The sequence below is a fragment of the Leopardus geoffroyi genome, chromosome D3, assembly GCF_018350155.1.
Source record: "Leopardus geoffroyi isolate Oge1 chromosome D3, O.geoffroyi_Oge1_pat1.0, whole genome shotgun sequence".
In the NCBI taxonomy this organism is placed as follows: Eukaryota; Metazoa; Chordata; class Mammalia; order Carnivora; family Felidae; genus Leopardus; species Leopardus geoffroyi.
Window position 1 is genome coordinate 19,319,402 of NC_059339.1, and position 16,842 is coordinate 19,336,243.

The 16,842-nt window shown below is 56.6% G+C and overlaps 1 protein-coding gene across 1 annotated transcript; it reads right to left on the minus strand.

Annotated features, from left to right (window-relative positions):
• Positions 1-1,724: 1,724 nt before the first annotated feature.
• On the minus strand, positions 1,725-16,199 carry GGT1 (gamma-glutamyltransferase 1). Its single transcript, XM_045457165.1, has 14 exons — positions 15,791-16,199; positions 13,440-13,614; positions 12,515-12,689; positions 11,783-11,913; positions 11,541-11,627; positions 8,278-8,470; positions 7,785-7,942; positions 6,617-6,766; positions 6,108-6,244; positions 3,122-3,309; positions 2,777-2,904; positions 2,568-2,680; positions 2,374-2,487; positions 1,725-2,042 (listed from the first exon to the last, which is right to left on the minus strand). Exons 3-14 carry the CDS (start codon positions 12,673-12,675, stop codon positions 1,896-1,898), a joined length of 1,707 nt encoding a protein of 568 aa, XP_045313121.1. The 5' UTR covers positions 12,676-12,689; positions 13,440-13,614; positions 15,791-16,199; the 3' UTR covers positions 1,725-1,895.
• Positions 16,200-16,842: the final 643 nt, after the last annotated feature.

Consider the following 16,842-nt stretch of genomic DNA (forward strand, 5'->3'; position numbering starts at 1 on the left):
CCAGCTGAGCACTGCCCTGCCCAGGCCTCTCTACACCTCCTGGTATAGCAGAGAAACCATGCCCCTTCAGCGACACAGACTGCCGGGCTCTGTCCCAAGCTTCTGGTCAGCCTGGACAGGCTCTCTAGTAGGCCCGTTCCCACAGCTGCCTTGTGGGATGGGGAGGGCTGTGAGCACCTTTTCCTGCCCCCACTATCCCCCACAGCACAGTGACATTGCTCAACCAGGAAACAAAGTGCATTCCTGGGCCAGTGCCAGCCCACCCGCTAGGAGGCAGGGGCGGCAGAGACAGCAGGTCTGAGGCATCAGGAGTGGGACATCCCCCCTCCTCTCCCCAGCCATCCTGGTCAGGCTGAGGCCAGGGTGCGAGGGCTGGAGGAACAAAGGCCCAGGAAAGGAAGAAGCATCAAGGTAGGCCTGGCTAGAGATGCGGCTGGGGAGGCTTAGCTGAGAAGGGTCCTGAGTATCCATGTCCGGAGGGGAGGGGTAGGAGATGATGGGAAGGAAAGAGAGAGGAAAGCAAGTCCCTCAGCACCTGAGGGAGGCTTCAGCTGAGCCCGTGGGGTCTGGGGAACTGGATGCACTCTGCCCACATGTGGGAGCCCAAGGAGCTTCACCTCCAGCAGGAACAAGACCAGCCCCTCAGGCCTCAGTCTTCTCTTCTGCAAACAGGGCTATGGCCTTTCCTCTGGCACCAAAATGAAGGCTGAGGAGGTTTGCACACCCCAGCAGCCCAGCCTCCATCCTGTCTCCGGGGGACCCCAGCAGTACTACCCTCTGGGGCTCAGGGCCCAGGCTGCAGATATAAACCCCATTTCCTTGTGAGCACTTTGGAAACACCGGGTTTTCCTGCCTTGTGAAGGAGAGCCCAGACCTGGTCTCCCCCGGCCTCTGTGCCCCTGGTCTCAGGGGTTCCCACTCATGTTCACTGGTCAGGGGGACATCTGGCCATCAGGTTGTGACACCCCCTCCCCTGCTCACCCCCTCTAGCCTTTCACAGCTCCTCACATCAGGCATCACAACTGATTGTAGGAGACAAGTTAGCAGACCCCAAGGGAGGGCAGGAGGGGCTGGCCTGTGGTGGAGGGGGCAGGGTGCTGTGGCCCACTGCCCCTCCAGGCCCCGCTCCTGGGCTGCATTCTCTGGCTGCCCGCCAGTCCAGCTCTGACCCTCAGGATCTGGGGACCTTTTCCAGCTCACTGTTCCCTGAGAACTGGGCCTCTTTCTGGAGCTGATCACAGCTTGAATTTCATTCTATTCTAGGTTTGTGCTTGGAAAATCCCCCGGAACCTGACTCTGACTAAGAAGTTTTGCTCCAGCCTCTTGCCCAATCCCACTCTTCAGACCTCAGGTTCACTTCCATGTGTCCTCCACAGTGTGAGCGGGGGCACCCACCAGGCTGAAGAGGTAGCAGAGTTGACAAGATTTTTCTGCTGGGTGCACTCTGGCCCAGTAAACTCCGGGGCTGTGACACCCCCTGGTGGTTAATGCTGGCAAGTGCCACTGTCCGGGCCAGAAAAGCGGCGACCTGGCCCCTGAGGCTCAGGGTACAGAAGGATAATGTTTGGGATGGGTCTGCCCCGCCCCTCACCCACCCTCCCACTGGGCTCTCATGAAAATTCTGAGGCTAGCTCCAGCACCTGAGGGGTAAAGACCTCTGAATCCCACCTCTTCACCCTTCCCCACCTGACAGCTCCATTTCACACACACAGGATGCTGAGGTCCAGGGATATGGAAGCCTGGCTGGCAAGGCTGCCCAGAGCCTGATGGTGTGGCCCCCATTTATTGCACTGCTTTATCACTCACAGGGGAAGCAAATCCCCTCAAAGTCCCACTTTGGCCCCAGCGGACATCTCATCCTTAGGTCGCCAGTCAGCCTTGCCCGCCCTGAGTACTCAGTAGCCAGCAGGCTCCCCGCCTTTCCTGGAATCTGAGGCAGCTGCCCAGCCACCAGCCGTGTGGACAATGGCCTGTACCACAGCGATGAAGTTGGAAGTGACCTCAGCGTGGTGGTGCCGGGTCTTCAGGGCTGCAACCACCGCCTGGAGGTGGAAGGGGATAGAGAGGCCTCAGCAGGGCCCAAGATGCCATGCGAACCACACAGACCCACACTGAAACACACAGGTAGTGCCATTTCTGCCCCAGTGGCCAGGAAGAGCAAGTTGGGGGCAGACGGTCCTATTGGGTCTCACCGGAGCAAGTAGACTGATTCACATCCCACAGGGGTTCAAGATGGCCCAGGCAGTAGGTGTGAAGGTATCTGCCCCAGGCAGAAGGGCAGTCTACTCCATGATGACTCAGGAGATCCAGGCCTCCCTCCCAGGACACCTTGTGACCCCCACCTTGTGACTATTTCTTTGACTCTTTACCCACCTGGTCAGTGTCTTTCTCCAGGGTCGTGGTGTTAGGCAGAAGCTGGTTGTGCAGTCGGGGCTCCTCTACTGCCCGCTTCACATCGTAGCCAAACCACAGGCTATGGATGATGGCCTGGGGGTGGCAGGGGGGGCGGTGAGGGGGTCAGTGTGGTCCAGGGACAGGGGCTGGGGGGATAAATGGGTGATACCTACCAACGCAGTGGCTGTGGTGATTTTCGTGCCCCCGGAGGCACCCACCACCATGCGGACCTGGCCATCCCGGCCCACGATGATCGCTGGACACATGGATGAGAGTGGCTGCTTCCCTGTGATCACCAGGTGGATGGGTGGGGACAGAGATGCTGGTCAGCTGCCTGCCCAGGACACCAGCCCTCTCCCCACCTGAGCCCCCTGCCCCACACCTGGTTTGATGAAGTTGGCTGGTGAGGGGCGCACCCCAAACTGGTTGGTGATGTTGGGGGAGCTGAAGTCATCCATTTCATCATTGAAGAGGATCCCACTGACCCGTGATCGTACCTTAGAACCGAAGCTGAAGACCAGCTGAGTCAGCCAGCTATGGCGAACCCAGCCCCACCCTGCCCAGCCCCTATCCACCCCCCAAAGCTCCAGCTCTCTCCCGGTGAGGCTGAGGGTACATGTTCTACCAAGGTGGGGCCTCAGTTCCCACCATGAAAGAGGTCGATGGAGCCCCCTTCTAGGACATGCAAGCAGCCCCCAGACCACCCAGGTCACCCGGCAGCCCCTACTGGAGGTTGATGGTGCTGGTGGCCGACACAGCGCTGCCGTCCTCTGCGACCACGGACAGGTGGGCAGTGCCACCATCATCAGGCGTGTAGAACTCAGGCTCATAGTAGGGGAACGGGTAAGTGGTATCATCAGAGATCCGGGCCCGGAGCTGGGCGGCAAAGAACTCGGAGCTCATGTTGCGGACCACCTGCCGAGACCCCAGAGCTGGCCTGAGGAGGTGGGGGGGGGGGTGGGGAGGGGGCACAGGCTTGTGCGAGCAGCTCTTGGGAAGCCCCCAACATGGCCCTGACCACAACCCTCCTGCACCCTCAACATCACATGGCCCTCTGATCCCCTCTTTCCAGCCTTTGTCTGTACTGTAGTCCAGAAATTCAGTATTTATCTGTCCACCTCACAACACCCCACTCTTGAAGCATTCAATCATTCATTCATTCATGGAGCTTGTGCTGTGTGCTTGGATCAACAGGGAACAGACGTACAGATCCCAGCCCTCCTGGCAGGGAAGACCAAGGCAGGCAGGGACATGTTGGAAAGAACAAGCCAGGTAAAGGGGATAGGGAGGGATGAGGTGGGGACCAAGTGGTCAGGGAGGGCTTCTCAGAAGAGGTGGTATCTGAAAAGAGCTGTGAATGTGGCCTGAGTGATAAAATGCAAAGGCCCTGAGGCAGGCCTGGAGTGATAGAGGGTGAATAGGGTCAAGGTGGTAGAAAATGTCAACAGGGGCTGATCCTATAAGTCTTCATAAGCCCTATAAGGACTTTGGCTTTTGCTCTGAGCCACCTGGTCCTGGGACAGAAGAGTGACCACACTGGTGAGTCACAGGACCCCTCTGGCAGCTATGTGAAGGTATAAGGGTAGAACCCAACTGGGAGGCTATGACACCCCAGCTGGGAGAGAATCAATGGCCCCAATGTCTTCAATCCAGAGTGCCCATTAACTGAGGAGATGAACACTGCAGATGGCCAGTGTAGGAGACAGTCAAGAGCTTGATTTTGAACAGGTGCCCTTGGGACCCTGAAGAGCCTATCTCAGGTGGGTGGTAGACCTACATGTGGGCAAGATCAGGCTGAGGGATAAACATGGAGCCATTAGCTTCTGGTGGCTGCTTAAAGCCATGAGTCTGGGGGCACCTGGGTGGCTCAGTTGGTTGAGCATCTGACTCTTCATTTGTGGCTCAGGTCATGATTCCAGGGTCATGGGATTGAGCCCTGCATCGGGTTCTGTGCTGAGCATGGAGTTTGCATAAGATTCTCTCTCTCTCTCTCTCTCTCTGTCCCTCTCCCCAGCTTGTGTGCTCTAAAAAAAAAAAAAAAGCAAAAAAACAAAAACAAGAACAAAACAAACAAACAAACAAAAACTTAAAAAAAAAAAAGCCATGACCCTGAATAGGGTCCCCACAGTGGTGAGGACAGAGAAAGAGGAGAGTAGATGAGACAGGAGCCAACAAGGAAGGCCCCTGGGGACTAAGCAAAGGAAATGCCTCCAGAATTTTCCAGCAACATCCCACAGGGAAAATGTTCAGCCTGAATCTACTCCTAAGAAAACACAAAGTCAAATCCAGGATGTGGAGTGATTCTGCAAGATGACTGCCTTGGGCTTTAAAAATCAGCAAAAGAGCCAAGAGGCCTAGTGTAGGCTCAGAGACCAGAGGGACATAAACAGCAACTGTAAGGTATGAGTTGGACGGGCTCTGGACCTAACAACCCTGGGACTGTTGGGAATACAGGTATCTAACAGGTCAAGTCCTCTCAATGTCAGGGAATAGGAGTCCTCAGTTTTAGGAGTGACAACCCAAAGTGTGATATCAGTGACTGACCATCTGATACCCCAAAAAACACATGCATATTGATAAAGGGGTAGATGGAGGCAGAGAGAGAGGAAGGAAATGTGGCAAAAGCCTACAACTTTGCAAAATGAAAAGCTGAGCAAAGGAGGTGGTAAACTGTGTGAGATGCTGCAGTAGGGTGCCCAAAGGGGAAACTGAGGTTGGACTCAGGGGGCAGGGTGAGGGGTCATGGTGGGGGGTGGTGGTGGAGCAAGAAGGGCACAGCCTGATGGGAGAGGACTTGAGAAAGGGACAGAGTGGCCAAGTTTGCTCTGAGCAGAAGCCAAGGAATGGGGTCAGCAGCTGAAGGTTCTGAAGCAATAAGAGTATGATTCTCGCTCCAGAATGATCCGTCTGAAAGGACAGACTGGGAACGCCAGAGGCAGAGCAGTGTTGCAGGAGAGACTTGCCGAGTCAGCAAGTGCATGAGCAGAGGAGCTGGCCTTAGCCAGGCCAAATGGCAGATAGGGGTGCGATGCAGCAGCCTCAGGGATATGAGACACCGGGTCACCGGCTGCAGTCGGGAGTAGTACAAAATGCTCATTGGGGAAAAAAAAGAGATCCGGGAAAGCAGAGAGGCTGCTGAGCAGCTGAGAGGTACAGGCCAGTGTGAGGGAATCTGCAGGTCTACCGCGGAATGGGTGATCCGAGTAGGTAAGGAGGGCGGTGATGGGAGTCTTGATGGAGGCCCAGCCTGGATCTGGCAGTGAGTGGGTTGGGCTGTGCAGGATCCGTGTAGGGCCTAGGACACATTAGCTCCTGGGTGTGACCACAGAACCAGTGGCCGAGGCCCAGAGCATTGCTCCTCTCCCCCTCAGCCATCCTCCTCATTACCCTTGAGGGTTGCAACGTCCCCATGCATTCCCCACCTCAGCACCGAACACTCCAAACCCTTCTAGGACAAGGGTACAGCCCCCAAGGTGGGAGCACAGACACAGGTAGGGGACACTAATTACTCATTGTCAAGTCTGTCACACTGTGAGCTCCGTGTGGCAGAGGGCCAAACTCGGGCGTCACCAGGCCATCCCAGCACATGGTAGGTCCACCACCAAAGTTGGTGGTGAAAGCATGTGTGAGGCTGGGGTGGTCCCAGGAAGCCCTCCTCGCACATCCATGGCAGGCCCTCCCGCACCCATCACGGGCCACCCCCTGCCTCTTACCTCCGTCATATTGACAAACTTGGGGTCCCCAAGCAGGGTCCTCTTGGCATAGGCAAACCGGAAGGCCTCCACGATGCGGTGGTAGGTCAGACCCTTCTGTTCAGGTGTCTCCACACTTGCTGGGGAGAAGTTGTACCCTGGTTGAGCAGAGATGGGGGCATGTTAGCAGTCCCGGGGCCCTCTGCGGAGACAGCTGGGTGCCCCAGGGTAGGCTCACACCTCCCTGAATCACTTGGCCCAGCTTGAGAAGGGAATGCTTAATAAAAACCAGTGGACACTTTGGAGGAATGTAAGAATGGAATGAGTAAGGGACCCCAGGGCCTGGGATGACCACTTAGATTTACCAGATGCGTCCTCTGGACCAGCATGGCTATTCCCACCCCAGGACACTGCTCTGTACCTTTTTAGCTCCCAACCATTCCTCCTCCTCCTCCAGCCCCTGATCATCGCCTCTCACAGCCCTGGTCACTCTGCACCGCCTCCTGCGGAGCCACGGTGGGAGGGCTCACCCTTGAGGATGTTGAGGATGAGAGCCAGCACCGGCCCACTGAGTGGGGCACTGGGCACGTAGAGCTGGGCGTCCCCGAGGCTGATGTTCAGTGGCTGCTCTATCAGCTCGGCACGGTAGTTGTTCAGGTCCTCGGTGGTCATAATGCCCCCTGCAATGAGACAGCAGCTCAATGGGTGGACACAGGGATGGGGCCCCCAATCTGAGGGGAGCACAGGACCATCACGCTGAAAGCCCTGCCCGCTCTTGAGGGCCCCCCTCCTCCCCCTCCCCACTGCCCCATCCGCCAGTCCCTCTGTGCTCCCTGATGATACCACCTCTCCACTGCCAGGCTCAGGCCATCTGCCCTCTATCTGTTTGCCCCACTGGCCTCCAGGTCTGCCTTCTCTCCTCTTGGCGGCCAGAGAGTCTTCTCTAAGTGGAAAGTATCTGCTCCCATCTCTCCCCTGCTCAGTCCCATCCTCCAGTGACTACTAATAGGTGGGTGAAAGGAGGCTCTTTAATTCTACAGGGAACTGGCTCCAGAAAGACCAAGTATTTATAGGCTAATTTCCTGCCTCAGTGGTAAAGGTCAACATGCTAATCACTCTCTTCTGTGTCTCTGACAAAAATAACAGCAGGAAGAAATCCACAGCTGGGGAGGGAGAGGCAGCACCAGGCTTCTTGGCTGAAAGTCATGAGAACTTGTCTCTGCTTGCAGCCCCTCCAGTGCGTCTCTCACCAAGCCCACCCTCATCCACTGTGACCCTCAGGGATAACTAAAGCTCATCCTCTCTGGGCCTTAGCCTATTCCCTCTGCCAGGAAGGCTCTTCCTCTCTCCAAGCTCATCTGTAGCTCAGGTACCACCTCCTGCTTGGGGAAGTCCCCTCAGATCTGCATTTCAATGCTTCCTCAGCCCCAGTTCCAGCCTAGACCTTCATTTAACTTAACAGAGGACTTTCCCTCCTGAACTGCACTGGTCTCTCAGTTTTGACCTAACCAAGATCTATGGATCTATGTGGCCTGTCACTGACTGCAGACATATCTGTGACCCCCCCTCCCTCCAGGCACTGCCTGAGGGCCCAGTGCCCAGGTCGGGCAGGACCAGAGGACCTAAGTCCTCTGAGCTCTGGCTCAGAGCTCCTGCTGCTGAGTTCCTTGCCTAGGGTCCCTGAGGTTGCCCACTTACCAGCCGCCTGGATGTCCTTGACAATCTGGGCTGTGAGGCTCCCATTGTAGAAGGCCTGGGCTCCCTCCAAAGCCAGCGTCTCGTATGTGTTGGCCAGCTGCGGCATGGTCAGTCTGTCCCCCTCCCGCAGCACCTTCCCATCCCGGCAGAACACCTCACTGGGGCAGAGGGGCTCCCGTGAGGCAGGCAGGCAGGGTGATTCGGCCAGCCATTCCCACCCAACCACACAGGAGATCAAAGGAAGGGCAGTGAGCACCTGTCCACAGGTGAGTCATCCTCTGGTGTCCAGCCAATGCTTCCTAGAGTCCCTTGCCACTCAGGACTCACAAGCCGGGACCCCAGGCACCAGGCTCAGAATGTGATCCCACACACATTGGGAAAGGCTTTTATATCCTAGACCTCATCCCTCTGCCAGTCATTCATGGCATGCAGGGACCTTGGGCCACATCTGCCCAGCCTGTGCCCCAGGGCAGGCCAGCACCCACAGACATACCACAGTGCAGGCTGTTCCTCGATGACAGCCCTGTATTTCTCCAGAGCTGCCGCCAAGCTCTTCCCCACAGGGAAGCCCTGGCGGGCCAGCTGGATGCTGGGCTGAAAGAGGTGAGCCCAGGGCAGCCGCCCATGCCGCTGGTGGGCCAACTCATAGCCTCGGATCTCACCGGGAACTGCCACCGACAGCCCTCCTGCAGAGGGACAGGAAGACAGTTAGTGGCTCCAGTCAGGGGACATCAGGAGGGGTGTTCTCCCTCAGCAGCAACCTAGGCACAGTCTCCAGATGGGATCAGTGAGGTTTAGGAAGGAAATGGAATTGTCATATGTGGACTCCGCTGGCAAGAGTGTAGATTGGCCAGGGATATGTGACAAGGCCACAGTCCTGCTGTCCCAGGACTAGATGTCTGCCTCTGCAGGTGCTACCAGGTTTGAAATCCTGTGCCAGGCCCACAGTTGCACAACAAGACTGTGGGGAAGCCAGACCCCTACCATCTCTTAGTCTGAGCCTCCTAGCCCACAAGGCCTCTCATCCCATAAGACTCAAGGGGTCCACCGGAACCCACCAAAGTCCCCAGGGCAAGCCCAGGCCACCCTCGACACTGAGCCAGTTCCAAGACAAGGCCTCTACCTTCCTCCCTTCTACTGTCCCAGACCCAGGACCTGAGCCCGACTCCCTGCCCTATATGTACCCTCACTGGGTTTCAGTTTCCCCATCTGACCATAAAGAGTTTTGTCTCTTGCAGCTGACCTTAGAGGAGCCCACAATTCCACTGGAAACAGACTCCTGGACCCTGCTCCCCACCCACCCCCACGGCCCACTATGCCCTAAGCTGGGCACTGATACAGAAAGGCCCTTGCTCCCAGACACCTTCTTGCTTTCACCCCTGGATGACCAGGGCCATTTCAGCTACACTCAGGCTAGGTGACTGCAGCTCTGGAACTACCTCTCCCATCCTGAGGTTGGGCACAAGGTTCTGAGAGCCAGGTTGTTATGGTCTGTATGTCTGCACATTTCAGAAGGTCTGACACCCGGCCCATGATTCCTGCCACCTTAAAAAAAAATGCTGCCCTGATCTTGGGCTAATAGGTCTCAGACCACCCTGCTAACCAAGGTCACCAGTGACCCCCACACTGCCAGACCAGGGTCCTCTCTCAACTTTACCTTACTTAGCCAGTCACTCCTCCAGGGTCACCTCTGCATCCCATATGCGAGGCTCTGTTAGGGTCTCCTCCGTCTACACTCACCGTATTGGTGACCTCCCCCAGATCAGGGCTTCAAATTTCATGTATGTGCTGCCAGTTCTAAATTTACTCTCTGGCCTGGACTGCTCCCCCGATGGCCTGATCTGAGGATGCACCTGCCCATGAGAAAGGCATCTCAAACTTAACACACTCGGGGCGCCTGGGTGGCGCAGTCGGTTAAGCGTCCGACTTCAGCCAGGTCATGATCTCGCGGTTCGTGAGTTCGAGCCCCGTGTCAGGCTCTGGGCTGATGGCTCAGAGCCTGGAGCCTGTTTCCGATTCTGTGTCTCCCTCTCTCTCTGCCCCTCCCCCATTCATGCTCTGTCTCTCTCTGTCCCAAAAAAATAAATAAACGTTGAAAAAAAAACTTAACACACTCAAAACCCAACTCCGGACTGTCACCCAAACCCACTCCCCCACAGCCTTGCTGGCCTCTGTTAGGGGCACCCCATGCTTCCAGGTGCAGATCAAAGACCAGGGGTCATCCAGGACTCTTGGTATAGGAGTTGGTGTCACACCCGACCTCTCAGCAAATGCACAGGCTCCACCTTCTAGGTATGTTGAATACCAACCACCTCCCAACACCCTCATCTCCCCATGGTCATCGTGGTGACCTCCTGACGGGTCACCTGATGGGCAGGCGGCTTGCTCCTTGCCCCTTCTCCAGCTGCCCAAGGGGTTCAGCCAGACATAGGCTAGATCTACCCCCACAAACACCCCAGGGGCCACTGCTACCTCTCTTGGACAAGAGACAGGGTCTTCACAATGACCCATAAGGTCTGACACCACCTGAGCCATTCTGACCCTGGGGTCGCCCATTGCAGCCTTGCTAGTTCCCGCAGTTCTCTGTCCCATCTTCCCATGTGGGTCACTTGCTCTTCCCCCAGACGCCTGCACAGCTATCCTCACCCACTCCAGACCCTGGGTCTTTGCCCAGACACCTCCCCCGTGACCAGGCTACACTTGGTGAACTGCACGCCTTCCAGCCCTTCCCACCTCTGCTGTTCTGGTACCACCTGGCTTGGCTGGGCCACGGATTTTATCTGTTGCCTTTGTTTTGTCCCCAGGCTTGGGGAACAACCCCTGACATTTTAAGAGATTCCCAATAAGTCCTCATTAAATAAGTGAATTCCGAGCATCCACAAGGTGCTAAGTCTGTAAGATTCCAGCAATCACACTGAATGATTTCATTTCTACACATTCTGAGTCTCCCAGGGGATATAAAAATTCAAAGAGGCTGTATGTTGGAGGAGACTCCAACAGGGCTGCTCACAGGGCCTCACCTAGGGCCCCAGCCCGAGGGGCAGAGCCTGCAACTAGGGATCAGACCTGCTATGGCCAACAGCCCCCTCGTCCTGCCTCTAATCTCCTATCCTGCTTTCCTCCTATCCTCCTTTTGGGTCCTTGGAGCTGCAACCCCTGTTGGCCACTGGCTTCCCCTCAGCTGCATGGGGAGGTTGGGGGCCTCTTCTCTGCATGAAGGCCTTGTTAAAAAAGATAGACTCGACTGCATTTTTGGAGCTATCTCCACAAAATGAACGAATAAATGAAAGCCTTGGATGCCTTTGAAAAATTCAGGACTTTGACAGCCCAGGTTCAATTTGGGCCTCAGCACCATCCAGCTGTGTGACCTCAGTTGGTTTGCATGACCTCTCTGGACCTATAAAATAAGAATCAACACAGCACTTCCCCTGACTCCCAAGCATACAGGGAGGATTCAAGGGGCCCATTGGTGAAAACAGCTAAGCAGCATGCTGGCCCCAGTGCCCCCCGATATGTGCAAGTTGTTGAAATAATAATTATTCTCTCCATGCCCTAGCACCCTGGAGAGGCCTGAGTGGAAATAACAGAAGCTCCATGTCTTCACCCTCGGGAGGGTGTTGTCGGGCCAGGAAGGGTTGGATGGGAAGGGTGCACATCAGCACTGCCAGAACTGTCCCGAGCATCAGACAGGGGCATGCCCATGCCTTCCTGGCAGCTCACCCCAGCTCTGCACCCACACCTGAACTTGCACCTCACCTTTCTGTGACTGCTCCGGGCTTTTGAACATGCCTTCGGAGGCCAGCCCAGGGGCCACCTCACGGGCGTTGATGATCTCAACTTTTCCTAGAAGGAGAAGAAGGTGGGCAGTCCAGACCAACACCAACCCCTCACCCCGTGTGAGCCCAGGGGCCACCCGGCTCTGCTTGCCCCCAGCCCACATCCAGCCCAAGATGGACAGCCCCTGCCAATTACCTCCCCGACTCCCCGTGGGCACTCACGCGTGGTGCTGTTGTAGATGGTGAGGAACAGGCCGCCCCCGATGCCCATGCTGTGGGCGTTCATGAGCCCCACACACAGCAGAGCCGCAATGGCAGCATCCACCGCCGAGCCACCGTCCCTCAGCATGTCCCTACCGGCAGCAGGTGGTGGGGAGTGAGCACCTGCGGGCTCCCCAACCCCCCCGACACATGCACACTCCCACCCAACTCCACCCTTTCTGGCCACACTGCCCAAAGGAGGATGGAAGAGGAAACTGTAGTTTTGGTTTTTACATGTCACTCTAAGACCAATGGGCTTATATGTTCTTCCTTTCAAGCAAACAGATGTGCATGACATTTATAATAGAAAGAAAACGGAAAAACGTTACTTTTTATTAGCAATCTTTTTTGTCTGTTTACGTCTTTTGGGAACTGATCTTTGTACATAATGTGAGATAGGGGTCTAAAATAGCATAAAACAGCAGTTTATCCAAAGGCACAGAGGTCTGAGGAAAGGGACCCAGCTGGGCACCAGGAAATCCACATCCTGCTCTTGGAGTCAGTGTCCCCTTCTGCCCTGACCAGAGGCTGCTGTGAAGGTCCAAGGAAAGGACAGGCAGCTCCATGTGCATCAGACACCCCTTGTCCGGGTAGCTCGTGTACAGACGGGGAAACCGAGTCTCAGAGGGATGAGGATCTTGCCCAGATCCACTTCCAGTGGTCCTCCTGTATTCCCACGCCCTGCCTGCTCACCTCCCAATCTCTGAGCAATACTTGGCATCTGTGGCCACAGCTGCCCTGGGGTAGACGTGACTCTGTGGCTTGGAGGTCAAGAGCAGGCAAAGGCACAGGATGATGATGAAGATCACTAGGACCACAGCTAGCAGGGCCAGCACCACATACCGCTTCTTCATGGCTCTGCAAGTACCTGTTTGGGGTCAGGGGGGAGGGCTGGTGGTTAATAGGGTCAGGGGACTGCCACTGGCCTGGCCTTGGGCACATCCTGACCCTCACCACACAGGGCACAGCCAATAGTCAAGCCTCAGAAACATGTCCCTGGGGGCACCTGGGTGGCTCAGTTGGTTAGGCTTCCAACTTCGGCTTGGGTCATGATCTCACCATTCATGAGTTCTAGGCCCGCATGGGGCTCTGTGCTGACAGCTCAGAGCCTGGAGCCTGCTTCAGATTCTGTGTCTCCCTCTCTCTCTGCCCCTCCCCCGCTCATACTCTGTGTGTGTCTCTCTCTCTCTCAAAAATAAATAAACATTAAAAAAAATTTTTCAAAGAAAAAAATATGTCCCTTTGTTTCCTTCCAGCCCCCGGCCACTTGCTCTGCCAGAAACTCCCAGCGCCATCTCTCCCTTCCTAAATTGCCCTGCTTATCCTCAAGGCCCCATCCCAGTAAAGACCCCATGTCCAACAGAAATCTCTCTGGGAGCCCCCAGATTCCATGTGTCCCACAGTCAGAGCCACTGCCAAGCAGGGAACTCCACCAGGAACAAGCTTGGCCTGATCCCTTCTGTGACCCCCACCTCAGCCCAGAGCCAGACACCATCCATGGGCCCCCAGAGTGGCCTGCCACAGACCGTGGGGCTCGGCTTCCATTGTACCCTCAAAAAGGACACCCACAATCTCCTTGTAAAATTGTCAGACAAGCTGCCATGGGGCAAGGGCCTACCTTTCTCAGCGGATGGAAGCCCCACACCTTGCCTGGGGAGGTGGCCACAAAAGCCGGAAGGGCTTGGCTGAAACAGCTAAGGAAATAACTGGGGTCTCCCTCACAGACAGTAGAAGCCGGTGTCTGCAGAATCTGCTCCAGACAGACACCTCGATCAGGCAGCCTCTTTGCTCTCCTGAAAATCAAGATAGTGTACCTGAAACAGGCCTCCCCAGGGAGGTCCTCCCCAGGGAGCTCTGTGAGGTTCCTCTGACCCAGATGAACTCTGGAGTCGAAGAGGAGGCTGTCCGACTCTCCCACATTTGTGTGAAATCTCCAGGCACAGCCAAGAGGGGGTTCGCCCAGAGCAAGGCTCGAGTTCGGTGGTGTGAGTGTCATATGACAAAGTGGTGAAGCCCACGTGGGCCAGGCCAAGGAGACGGGGTATGCAGGCTCTCAAGCCAGCTCGTCCCATCTGAATCTTGCCCCTCGTCTGATGTGGGGCCTTGGGCAAGTCACTGACTACCTGTCCAGTGGGAATGACAGAGGCATCCTGCTTGGGGATGTTGTAGAAATGAAGTGGATTGGAAAGCATGAAGTGCTAGGTGAGTGTTGGCTATAATTGCCATCAGCTAGTAGGGTGACGCCCTGGAGGCTGGCGGTGCAGAAGGAAGCTGGTCAGCCACTTGCTCACTGTTTCCCTGTTGACTCCTTTCCAGGCCATGCAGGGAGGGACAGCAGTGAGCCTTTGGGCTCCTGTGGCGGTGACAGCGGACAAGGGGTGTGACCCCCACAAGGAAGGAGAGGTGTGAGGACAGTGGCAATCTCCGTTACTTCCGAAAGGTGAGTGTCGGCCAATAAGCCCCAGGCTGGGATGCCTCTGGTTCACCTCGTCTCTGTTCAGGGGTCTGAGCTCCAGGGCCAGACACAGTGTTCCAGAGATGGTCTAGGAGTGGAGTCTCACTTGCACGGAGCCTGGGAGGGGATAGCCCTCCCACATGGGGGGCCTCCAGAAGCCAGCATGGAAGGGCTTTCCCCTCCCAGGCTCAGTGGGCAGCCACACAGCAGACCACCACCCTACGTCCCCAGTGGGATTCAAGCCAGCCTTTCTTCTCCATGTTGACTGAATCCAGGCACCACCCTTTGAAGGCTGGACTATAGAGCCTCCTCCCTGCACTCCCTCCTGTCAGTATCACCTGCTCCTCAGTCCTCCAAAAAGCAGCAGAAGGCTCTCTCCAAAGTGCCAACCAGGACTTTCTCCCTACCACTGCTCCAGGGGATAGTCTATGCCCCCGGAGCACACCCTAGAGGCTGGGTCAGGGTTAAGGATTCCCAACAGAGATAGCTATGCTGGGAGGTGTGAGGGGCCTTGGGAGCTGGGCCAGGAACATGTGGGGTCTGTTTCCAGACACAGAACTTTCCCACCACATGTGGTGGGGGTGGGTGGGGCAGGACAGAAACCAGTGACTCTCTTCCCAGCATGGGCACAGGCACACTTGCCAAGGAGGCCCCCCAGTCCTTGCCCATGGGACACCTTGGGGACATTGTCTCATTTCTCCTGGGCTTGTGGCTGTGAGGTGAGACCGCCCCCCTCACGGCCCTCCTTTCTCCCCTCAGGCCCCTGTGGTGATCCAGACATGACTTCCTAAAGTCTGTACTCCAGCCTCCCCTGTCCATCCATCTGTTCATCCATCCATCCATCTACCCAAGGACCCAAGTGGGCTTCCAGAGGGACAGGGGGCACCCAGCAAGGTTCAGACTGCCAGGGAGTATGGGGAGGGGTGGGCAGTACTGACCTCCATCCCTCCTCCCTGGCCAGGGCAGCAAAGACACCAGCCCAGACCCTGCAAGCAGACATCACCAGCCCTGCGGAAGACACCCTGCTGGGGACTGGGCTTCCGTTTCCCAACCCCCCCCCCACACACACACACACACACCCCACATTTTTCCCAAAGACTCACTAAAAGAATGTCCAAATCCAGAAGTCTGGCTCTCACCCAAATCAGTGTCAGGAAGGGAAACTGAGGCCAGAGAGTAGGTGGGGCACAGCACTTGGCCTCAAACTCCCACACCACTCCTCATGACCCTTGTGGGCTTACCTGAGGCCCGGAGCTGGCAGGGGCCCAGGAAAGCTCCTGGTCCTCGGAAGAAGCTCCAGGCTGGGACACGGCCAGATTTGTCTGCCTGGGAAAATCTGGGCCACAGCTTCAGCCGAACCCCCCCATTCCTAGGAGTGGCCCAGAGCCACGCCTGCAGCCCCTGCAGAGCTCCTCAGGGTGCCTCTGAACTGGGATTGGGATCTGGGGGAGGGCACCTCCAAGGAGGAGCAGAGACAGGAAAGGGGCAGGAGAAGGCAGAACTCTCATGCTCACCTAGTCCCAGAGCAGGCAAGAAGCTGGCTGGGAGTCACTCAGCAACCCCATGGGACCGTTGAAAGTGTCTAAGCAGGGTGGAGAGCAGGCTGTCCTCTAAAAGGTCCAGTCTGACAGGGAGGACAGCCCCAGGGGCTGATGTTGAGGAAGCAAGGAGACACAGTGACTTGGCCTGTCAGCAGATGACTAAAGTTCACACAGCTCTGGGAGGGCCCTAGGTAGGAGATGGGAGGTGTTATGACAGCATGACTTCTGGGGTTCCCAAGGCAGTGGCAGCAGGTGAGGGGTGTGACCCCAACAGGGAAAGAGAGGTGTGGTGCCAGGGGCAAGGAGTCCCCCTCTCTTGGACACAGTTCTCTCCAAAGGGCAGGGTCTCCTGGCGAACACCCCTCCAGCAAGCCCCAGGCTGGGTACACCCCACTCCTGTCAAAGTGTCTGAACCCCAGGGCCAAACACAATGTCCCAGAGATGGTTCCTGAGGCAACGCAGCAGAGGTGCCGCCAGCACCAGACCAGAACCAGGACCTGAGAGCCCTCACCACAGCCCTCAAGCAGATGCCAAGGGTGCCTTCCTGGAACACAGCCTGGGGCCTCGCGTCCAGACCGGTTCCACCGCCTATCTGGGAATGTCAGCACCTCGGGCCCAAGAACCCCCCTGAGCAGCCTGGAAAGGCAGGGCCCGGACCTCGCCAGACCTGGTTCAAGCCACGCAGCCCAACAGTGCACACCTGGCCACTTGATACCTGCACCCAAGTTCCTGCATGTCCCTGACCAGGCCAACAAAGAGATCTCAAGCCAGGAGTAGGTGCATGCCCAGCCCAGGGACCTTGGACGCTGCTTTCCATCCCCCTTTGGCCTCCATGTGCCAAGAATAAGGATCAGCCACTCCCTGAGTCATTGCTCCATCCCTGGCTTCCTTGCTAGCTGTATCTAGGCTGCCCAGGAGCCCCCACAGTCCCTATCTGTAACACCTCAGCTATGACCACCCTGCAAGGCTGTGGCAGCTGACAGACAGGAAGAGCTATAGAGGTCTCATTGCCCCTACGGAGTATT

Bases quoted from the DNA above. Each gene is read 5' to 3' on its own strand.
- GGT1 (XM_045457165.1), bottom strand. From the start codon at position 12,675: ATGAAGAAGCGGTATGTGGTGCTGGCCCTGCTAGCTGTGGTCCTAGTG. The intron at 3,310-6,107 runs GTAAGAGGCAGG...GGGTCTCGGCAG, and splicing joins AGTTTGTCAATATGACGGAG to GTGGTCCGCAACATGAGCTC. The intron at 2,043-2,373 runs GTGGGTAAAGAG...TTCCACCTCCAG, and splicing joins TGGAGAAAGACACTGACCAG to GCGGTGGTTGCAGCCCTGAA.